The sequence below is a fragment of the Clytia hemisphaerica genome, unplaced genomic scaffold, assembly GCF_902728285.1.
Source record: "Clytia hemisphaerica strain Z4C2 unplaced genomic scaffold, Clytia hemisphaerica genome assembly, whole genome shotgun sequence".
In the NCBI taxonomy this organism is placed as follows: domain Eukaryota; kingdom Metazoa; phylum Cnidaria; class Hydrozoa; order Leptothecata; family Clytiidae; genus Clytia; species Clytia hemisphaerica.
In genome coordinates, this window is record NW_027103621.1 from 514,317 (window position 1) to 525,119 (window position 10,803).

Consider the following 10,803-nt stretch of genomic DNA (forward strand, 5'->3'; position numbering starts at 1 on the left):
AGATTTCTTAGGAAAATGGACAAAAATATCACAAAATGGGGGAAAATAAGAATATTTAAAAAAATTTCTTATAAAAAAACGTGCACTATGGACATTTATCCCAAAATGAGGTTTAAAGTGAACTAAAATCAGTCTTTCATTAAATACAACTCTGTGTCACAGACCACAAAAATTTAGCCAAAACTTCGCCCCCGGTAGAAAAAAACCCCACATTTTCAGCCCCACTAGGAGTTGGAATTTGATTTCATCCCCATTCGAAATTCTCTGTAAAAAAATACACAAGGGATAAGGGTAAATATTCTAATCTTAAACCTTCGAGCATCTAAGGGGGGGGGGGGCTTAATTGGCTACCTGATGATGTCATCATTCTTTAAAAATACCGAAAATAGGACCCTCCTTCTAACTTTAGCATCGTCTAAGAGGCATTTGATTCTGTAGTCAATATAGATTTAATCTCCGAGAAGATTCTGATTACTTCGTGCATGGCAAGTATGCACTGTAAAAATCTGGCTCCGTTTGGGAATCTACACTGTTTGATGGACCACTTTGATCTTTTTCATTGCACCAAAACAAAACTTCAATCATAAACATCAATCATTGATTTTTTGGCCTAGATAAGCAGGTCAGATCGTTTCACTGGCCACATCTCTTTAGAGCAGAGTGTGGTGTGCGTAGAATGGATATTCTGGTTTGAGATTAATATAGATAGTACGTCCACTGACCTTTATATATCCGCCGTCTGTGATCGAAGTTTTTTTGAATTGGTACCCGTAAGGAAGCCATTGCAGTGTTAAAAATTAACGTCGAACGGCGCTACATCATCAAAAGTTTTCGAGATCATCAAAAGTTTTCGAGGGAAAGTAGATCTAACGCTCTCGATGCATTTACACCAATATTGAGTAGTGCCGCCATTAGGGTACTACTTTTTTCAAAAAACTCCGATCAAAGATCTTGCTTGGACGGGATTGAGAAGCTTGGATATATAAAGGTCAGTGGGTACGTCTTAAAAAATTCTTTAGGAATAAGCTGAAATGGCATCACTTCGAAAACAAGCTGATGTGTTGAATAAGAGAGGGGTTTATCCATTAAATCGTTATAAAACTATAAAAGGTAGACGAATGGTAAACTCATTCAATACCCTTCTATGGGGCCTACATTTAATATACTTTTACAATACTCTGATGATCAAGATTTTATATTCATAAGAAATAAAGGATCTGCAGGACACGGGAAGTGTGTCGGATATCACTCTCTTTCACTGAATAATTTAAGTTGGTAGTCTAGAAGACTCTATCTAAATGGCCTATATGTTATGCTACGTTTTTATTAGAGGAGAGCTTACTAACATTGGTATAATAAACTTATGTGTATAAATGTGTGAACGATTAGTTGTTTCTGGACTGATTAACAGATTTTTCTTGGAGTTTAGACCGGAAAGTTTAATAGGCAGTATACAGTCAAAACTACGTTAGTATGGGTCATTTGGGGTAATTAGAAAGTAATATGAGAATTGTATTGTTTGGGTTTTAAGACAGTTACGAAGAATGGTTCAAATAATGATCTGAAAATGAGAAGATAAAAGCCGTAGCGTGGTGACTTGGCACACACTGGGGAGGCAAAATAGGGAAATTGGCAATTTAGCGCCTCTTTAGGAAAAATTGACAATAGTGCGAAAATCTTTCGACATTTCTCAATTTCTAGGGCTAAAAAATTGCCAATTGTGAGGTAAAAAGGGGAAGGTGCTCCGAAATCAATGTTTTGAAGAGCCTTTTTGCACCCCTTCATTTTCAGCGCCCCCTTAAAAAATCCACTGCTGGGGGGGGGCACCACCCCCTGCCACCACGCTACTGATAAAATCGATAAACCTGGGGAGAGTGCTATTCCTGGGGATGTGTTCAAAAAGTGGATCCTATGATACGTTGGGCTGGCCAAAGCTTGTGGAAAAAGCCATCCTGTAGAAGCCTCTCCCTTAAAAAGAGTGATTAATACACCTCCTTCTCACAGACTCTGACTCTCTGGGACCTCTCCCACTGGAAAAAAATTGGCCAACATATCAGCTCCACTGGAAAATTATACTGTAGTTTGAATATAATCAGATTAGCAGATCCTCACCCAGCTGGCACACAACGTTGTTTCAACGTTCGTCTAACGTTATATGGACGTTGTGAACGTTAGATGGACGTTGAAAAAACGTTGAAACAACGTTGTGTGCCAGCTGGGCACTGCAAAATATTGTGTTTTCCATCCCCATTGAATTTTCTGGCTCAAAAACAATGGAATTCAAATCCCAAGCCATAAAAAATGGGAATACCAATCCCAATCAACGTTTTGGTCCGTTATCTTTACCCTCACTGGCTTAAGAAATCCTACCGGGTCTGTTAGAAAGGGGGTGTATTAATATTTCAGGATTTTCCTTCCAAAGACCACTTTTGGCGGTCAATAATTTGGCGAAAATTTCGCAGAGGAAAGAGGCAAAATCCTAATTTCCTCAATTCACCTCCCAAATCTTGATCATTCAACAACAGTCTACAGACATCGATACAATATGTTCTGTGTTTTACTAAAATTTTATGATTTTGTCTGTTCAAAAGGTAACATAAATCTGCTAAATGGAACTTTCTCTGTTGAAACAACCATATAAAAGATGTGAAAATATTGACATATATTTGTGGGTTGACAAATGACAACAATTTTATTCACTGCACTGATAGATTATTACAGCATATAAATTTATCATATTTGAAACTTGAAGGAAATACTATTTATTAACAAAGCATTAATGTTGTTTGTAAATCCAAAGATTGGAGCGATTTTTGGTTGATTCTGATGGGGTTAATTCTCGCAAATTCTAACTTCTATAATTCGAATTTCTTTTAAGTATTTGTCAAAGAGAAAACCCTCCAGGGTTCAAGCAATCAAGCAATGGTTTTCCCTGAGTGTCCCTGAGTTTTAGCACAAAATAAGGCTTATTTTCTCTGGATATGACTGAAATTTTGCTTTTTTTCCGCCTGAGTTAACTCGTAACTGATATTAAAATTGAACCACCTTTACATTAGACATTATAGAGGCTTCTAAATCACTTGATCTATCTGAGGAGTTACCATGGTTGGCCCCGAGGGGAGAAATTTTTGAAAATCAATCTTTAAACAAGGCCCTATGCGCGGACTTGCCTAGATCATACCCTGAGTATCAGTGGCTGAGTTTTCAAAGAAAATATTAACCTCTGACGACCAAGTAAAGAAGTTTTATCGCGCATGTGTCAATCTAATCACTGTAGAAAGAATTGAAGATTAATAGCGAATTAATCTTAATCTAAACTAAACTTAATCTCAGAACTTAATCAAAGATCTTGGATTGTCGACATGGTTACTTTTCTCTATATTGATTGTTACGCGCTGAAAATAATTGCTATTCGTCCTTACAGGCCAGAATATGATTTTCACGGTACCTAGTTTGATGGATATGTGCGTGCTCGGTGGTAAACTTCAAATAGATTCACTAGAGGATGATTTCGCTGACAACAAAAGGTTTTTAAAATTTGGCCAGTTCAATTTTGATCGAAAAATGGAGACGTTATAATAGGGCGAATCCGCCCTCCTTAACACTCTATATAATAAGAATAAAAATCTGTCATCAGCCTTGAAAGGGTTAAACAAGAAGTTAATATGATTTCAAATTTCTGATAAGATCAAAAGACCTTAGTACCCCATCTGGTTACAAAAAGTCTCAAATTTTCCCTTTTCATTATTGGTTCAAATTAGACCTTTCAATTTTTACTTTACTTTTTCTATTAAGAAATGAAAAGTCAAAGTTAACAATATGTTACGACAGAGCTATAGTGAGAGAAGTTTCAATCTTTATTTTATCACTGTTGCGATAGACTAGAGAGTTCAAATATAGCGACAATTAACATAAATTTCACAAAAAAAAAGAATTTCTACGAGAGGTTGTAGTTTAGTGAGACATTTTGTATCATATGGTAAAGACTTAAGTGACAGGGTCATGGCAAATTTTTAATATTAAATCGGCATGAAAAGTTGGTTTCGGCAAAACGCTAGATAAGACAAGGGGACTGTGTTTGAATTAATTAGGGTGCTGGATGTTTGACTTGGAAGGGGCAAAACGTTAGGATCTATGCTATCTTCTAGGACTTAATCATATGAAGTTCTTGGCGCCCGTACTTTGCCTCTACATAAACATACTATCTTTTAGGATATAATTACATGGAGTTTTTGGTCCCCGCCGTACTTAATCATTAGATTTTGGCGTGCTCACCGAAACCTTACAGAAATTTGATGTTATTAAACTCTGGTTAACTCGAATTCAATCCCCTGGTGGCGTTGGTTGATACCGTTGTTTGGGGGGGGGTAAGATCTCACTTCCCAGACTTAGATCCAACTGCTACTTTTCCAACGGGTAGAGACCATCCGGGTAGTTGAAAGTTAGGCAATTTTTATAGTTAACACAATATTCCGTAAAAATAACTAAAATCTTAGCCCGGGAAATTATATCTTACCATAAACGACGTAGATTAATGGGAATATCAAATTTTCAGACGAGATGGAGTTTTTATAAGATACTTTAATAATTGGTCATTTGAAGTAATAAAAGTGACGTGTTCTTTAGAAAAAGTTACAAAATTGTTTAATTACTGGTTGACGACCAACCAAATCAAATAAGAGCTTGTAAAAACTCTCGTGCCTGAATTTTAAGATAACCTCATAAGAATTTTTAACCAATAAGAATTTTCTTCATATACTAGTAAATCAAATTATAGGATCCGAAAATGGAGATCCCAAACGGATATTCAATGCCGGACCAAAAACGCGTATCAAGCGACAATTCAATATGTTCATTTTCCAAAGAGCCTGAAGTGTCATCCTCGAAACCAAGACAACCTGTTCTACGTCATGTTTTGCGACCCATCTTAGTCACTATGAAGATATTTGGCTTATATTATAACGATTCTTCTGGACTTAAAGAAATGGGTGTTAATAAATGGTCGATTGTATTTTGGAAATATTATGCATTTTTAATTAATTTGATCATCGTAGGACTATTGACCAGGACGATTACAGGTAAGTTTAACTCAACCAATGCATGTATCTTTGAAGGAAGAGGGAAAGTTTGAGAGAGGGATAGATGGAGAGAGGGGGAGATGGAAGAGGGAGAGAGGGGGAGGGATTGATGGAGAGAGGGGAAGAGGGAAGAGGGATAATGGAGGGATGGAGAGAAGGAGAGATGGAGAGAGGGGAAGAGGGAGAGTGAGATAGAGAGAGGAAGAGACAGAAAAGGAGAGGGAGAGAGGGAAAGATGGAGAGAGAAGAAGATAGGGAGAGAGGTGTAGAGAGAGGAAGAGAGGGAATGGGAAGATGGAGAGAGGGAGAGGAATAGAAAGGGAGAGGGAAAGTGACTTTGATACATCCACAAGGTAAAGCATTATATTATACATATAATATCTTTGATAATATAAACTCATCTTTATCTTTCACTGAAGGTCTTTGGTACGTGGGAAATAGTAATGGTTACTACATGATCGGAGTCTTCATCGTATTCACTTTGAAATCAACTGGACAAGCTCTATACATTCTCTACCTCTGTCATCGAGAGATCTTGTGGAATTTCATCACCGATTTAGAGGATTTTTTGAACAAGATTACAACATGTCAATGTCCGATAGTTGAAAGCCATTTTGTCCGAAAAATGAGGATCTGGTTATCAGCCTTTGGTGAGTGTTTTAAGGGAGATTTTACATTGGCTCCATAGTTCAAAGCTCTCAAATTCTAACCACCTGAGAAAACAGAATTTGGAACCCGGTCAGTTGCAAAGACCCTGCTTTTGATAATATACTTTTCAAAATTCAGTGAGTTTGCGAGCCCGTCAAACATTAAGCCTAAAAAGGAGCCCTGACGATGACGGCACGTAGCTGTACCCCATTTCACCTGAGTGACCATGCGGTCATGGTCCCACCACTGCAATTAAAAGAGAAACAAATGAATATTGAAAGAAATAACCTCAGAAATAACTCAAATATATACCATTCCCTTTCAAAAACCAGGTGTTGTCATTCTACTTTGCACAGTCACCAATGTTATTGTTATGTTTTACCCGAATAACGAACTTCAAGATTTCCGAGAGATGTCCATTCTACCCATTACATCCACAGAACCTATTTATTACGCCTTGAAAGTCATCACAGACCTCATATTACTCGGTGGATGGTTTTTACCGTGTGCGCTAGCGGGTACGCTAATACAAACACTGCACTATACATTCAATGAATATTACAGGTAAACCTAATTTCTCTGCAATTAACCAATTTTTCAATATAAGACTCTTCTCTATCCCACCCCTAATTCATCTGGGTATTACAAATTTTTTTTAAAGAACAACGAGACTCAAAAAAATAAGTGTAATTAAAGAACAAAAATGAGCCTGGGTCAAATTAGTATAAATATATATATTAGTATTAAAACCAGATGTTTGCTCACCTAGGAATAGGGCAGGATAAGAGCAATTTCAGGCTCAAAGTGCCAAAAGATTTAAGAGAAGTCGAGCCTTTTCAAAAATCTACTGGTTCTTGTTGGTTTTTGTTGGATAAAGACTACGGTTAGTCTACAGAGGGGGTTTATCTAAAGAATCCTGCATTTACAAAATTCGACAAAAAGAACGACAAATTTAATACAAAACGACAAATGTCGTTATCCACAACCCCGACCGAAAGTTTCTTACTGGCGATTGACTCAGAAAAATTCAAAAAATTCAAACACTCGTAATGTAGAAAAACTTCTAAGAGGGCTCATTTTCGACTGGACATGAACTTTTGACTGTAGAGGCTTTTACAATAAAACTGATGTTATTCACTATATCCCTGTCTCACAGGGGGGGGCGTACGAGTTTGACGGTGTGACGGTATTAACCCTTTTTTCTGTCGGTGTTTCGGTGTTTGAAGAAAAAAGTGACGGTATCTCGGTGTCAAACATGCCATGCGGTGACAAAATAAGGATTTTTGTATTTTTTTGCTATCGGTGTTGACGGTAATCCAAGAAATATGCGTCGGTATTTCGGTGTCTGCGACCCCCGTACGCCCCCCTCTCACAGCCCAGTGAGAATTTTCCCCAGTGGGGATAAAAATTTCTATCAAAATCTCAATAGGGATAGAAATTGTATTGTTTATTGCTTTGAAGTGTATTTGTGACTTGAATTTCAAATGGGGATAAATCTAAATCAATTTTTTAGTGGGGTTGAAATCTAGGGTAATTTTCCCACCGGGGACAAAGTTTTAGGCAAATTTTGCGGTGAGGCTTGGGCACCAATGGGTTTATGAAACGGGGGTATTTTAGTAATCTAATACAAGACAACGATTGGTTCCATTTCAGATATTTGGAGATCCAAAGCAAAAAAGGAATATGCGTCAAAGCTCACGTCAAAGACATCCGTAAAAAGTTTCTCGACTTATCATCATTGTGCTCAAAACTCGATAGCATAGTCAGTGTATTACTAATGATCTCTTACCTAGGCGATCTCTGCCTGGTCTGTGTTATATTACGTCTTGGTGTATATACATTTCATGGATTGTATGGAAAACTGTGTATCTTTTCGTGGATTATTGCACCAGCTTTTACACTCTTGTTTCTCTCCAGTAAAGCTTCACAGCTATACGACAAGGTAGGTGTTTTTTGTAAAGATTCTAGGACAATTGAACCCCGGATAATTGCCCCCCTTGGACAATTTCCCGCCTAAAAAAATGAATTCCCAAACAATCCCAGACAATTAAACAATTGTCCTGTCACCTTTGTTAAGTAGCAAACTTATTAGCTAACTTGTGAAGAAAGCCAAAATAATTAGGCTAAACCCACTAAACCAAGGTGTATTACTTATGAAGCAAATCTGTAAACAGCAGGGACCTTTACCTCTAAAATTCACCCTTATCTCCAACCACAAATACAATATCAAGCTTAACGTTATCTTCACACCATATCATTCATTCATTAACTAAACTAAATATTACAATACCCACGATTTGCATTTAAAGCAACTGCCTTAGTACTTACTGAGACTAAGTGCTAAATATTGGGTCTTCCAGAAAATTATTGTACATGGGGGTGGAGGATGTATTAGATATTTTGTCCGGGGGTACTGAAAAATCTGCAAGGTTTTCCTTGTTTTAGGAGCAAACTTGCTCTGATTAAGGGTGATTTTGAATGTCCGTGGGTCAACTGAGGATTGTCCGGGGGTGAGATCCGTTGTCCGGGGGGGGTCAATGTTATTATCCTCCACCCCCATATTCAATTTTTTTCCGGAAAGGCCCATCAGAAGATTTAGTTTAAATATATTTTCCATCGACAACTCTGCAGGGTCAAGAGATGTATGCAATTGTTCAATTCTTCAACACAGATGCTGCAACATTGCCTATCAAGATGGAGGTAGGGAACAACTGAGAATTACAGTGTATCCCAAAAAAAGCCGACAAATCAGGATAAAAAAGTAAAATACGTATGATTCAAATACAAATTTCGATGCCTTTTAAATATTTAATATTTCAATCTCAAAAACCTAGATTTGATCATCTTGGAGAGTTGAATATCTATTGATTGAACAGAGAATCTAATTATTAATTTCAATTATTCTAAACCCAGTTTACATACGAATTTTGTAGATTCTACTTTATATGAAAATTTGCGCGCTTTTTTTGGGACACACTCAACATAAAGAGGATATTTTCTTCGGTCACTCGAATTTTTAACATTGCTACTGTATCCAAAACTTAGCTATGCATAAATGACCATAAATGAATTTGATACATCAAAACACAAGGATATCATGAGAAAAAAGCGGTTTGACACTCGCGTTTCTTAAGTCATACCATAAACCCAAAGAGCACGATTATTGATTTCAAAGCCTCAAAGGGGCTAGATGTGAAACTCTTGAAGCTTTGAAGAAAAATCTGGGCGTAGTTTTCACACAAACGCTGGATTGAAAGTAAAACCCATTACCAGATTCAAAAAATATGCCGCTTAAAAACAAAGAAAAGGCTACATTCAATCTGTCATTCTAAATCCGGTGCAAATTCTAAGGCTTTACTTTTTCTTGCTTGAGAAGGGTTAAAGATTTCTCTCTAGCCCCTTTAGGGCTTTTAACTCAATGATCACGATGCTTCTGGTTTAAAAATAATTAGCTCAATATTTTTTCCACATTATCTTACAGTTTGACATGCTATTATTTCATATGAATACTGAACCGGTTGTCATGACAATATGGAAAATGATTCCACTATATCGATCTATCATCATTTCTGTAAGTACAACAAATAAAATGAATGTACCCTTTCTCTATTAATAGTCGAACGTTTGCAACACTGGGCTCAAGCTCAGTATTTTTCTAAGTAACTCAAAGCCCGATTGTACATGTTCAAATAAGGGTGGTAGAACTCGCATGAAACCTTTCAAAATAAAATTTCAGCCAAATCCAACCCTTTTTGAGATCACCAGGCTGCCCCAAAGTCTATTCACCCAAAGAACACGTATGCGAAATTTTAGCCAAATCTGACCATTTAATGAAGTCTCCAGGCCAGACTGCCCTAAAATCTTTTGACAGACAGACAGACAGACATTGTCAGATTCTAGCGTAATTGATCTTTAACAGCCTAAAACCTTTTCTTTCCATAATCGAAAATAAAATGAAATCGTTAGTCCAATAATATTAAACCGCAGCAACTTATTTTTCACTCTTTAAAAACGTCTTTAACTTTGAAATCTTTCATTCTCAACCCCGTTTCTACCCTAATTCATGATTCTGCACCATTGCAATGTCTTCTGACCTTACATCACGGGTCCAATAGCTGATTGGTTGTAAGGGACGTAGAATCTGTCAATATGTACCTCACTTTCAACCAATCAGCAGTTGAGTCCGCGGAAGACATTGCAATGGTGCATATCATGAATATGTCCACTCGGTGAAAAATTAATAAATGCTGTTCTGTCTTCGTTTTAGATATTCGCCAGCATTGTTACCTACTTTGCAATCATAATATCGTTGTAAACACGAAAAATGAATGGATCGACATCATTTTTTTGAAAGTACAGTGTGTCTGGAAAAATAAGGAACAGATATACCTTATGGAAAGAAATTTTGACGGGAATTTGATTAAGCGGATGGCTGAAAAAGTTTTTCATAGGAAATTTATTTTGGCGGATCAGGGAAAAAGCTAACTTTGGCGGGAATTTAATTCGACGGATGACGGATATTTTGATCTAAAATCAGGGTGAAAACATTGAAATCGCATTCTTTTAGGGGGTAAATTGTAAAAAATCGGACATAAAATGCGAAAAAATAAATTTGGCGGGAATTTAATTTTGCGTATGGCCGAAAAAAAATAAATTTGGCGGGAATTTAAGTCCATCAAATTTTCTTTTCGCCAAAATTTCTTCCCTTAACGAAAAATGTTTGGTTTAAACTTTGTAGTAGTGTTCTAAGACAGGACATTTTTCATGTATAAAACTAGTTACTCTTAGGTTCCAAATAAACGAGCCCCCCCGCTTGTTAATTTTTCGAAAATTTTCCAACCCCCCCGGACCTTATTAGGACCCCCCCCCCCGTTTATTAATCTCTAAGAATATTTTCAGCTGTCAAAGAGAAGGACCCTTATTTTGCTCTAAATAGCCTGATTTTAGGACATTTTTACCTTATTTTTGGGTTTCAGAAGTACAATTTCCAACCCCCCGGCAATTAGGCCCCCCCCCCCCCGTTTATTAAAATCTAGAAAATTTTCCAACCTCCCCCCCCCCCCGTTTATTTGGAACC

The 10,803-nt window shown here is 37.1% G+C and overlaps 1 protein-coding gene across 1 annotated transcript; it reads left to right on the forward strand.

The window, feature by feature from the left end:
- Window positions 1–4,766: 4,766 nt before the first annotated feature.
- Window positions 4,767–8,441, forward strand: LOC136802285 (uncharacterized). The gene is made up of 5 exons (XM_067058999.1): window positions 4,767–5,078; window positions 5,498–5,728; window positions 6,059–6,290; window positions 7,380–7,668; window positions 8,358–8,441. Exons 1-5 carry the CDS (start codon window positions 4,787–4,789, stop codon window positions 8,439–8,441), a joined length of 1,128 nt encoding a protein of 375 aa, XP_066915100.1. The 5' UTR covers window positions 4,767–4,786.
- The last annotated feature ends 2,362 nt before the right edge of the window (window positions 8,442–10,803 follow it).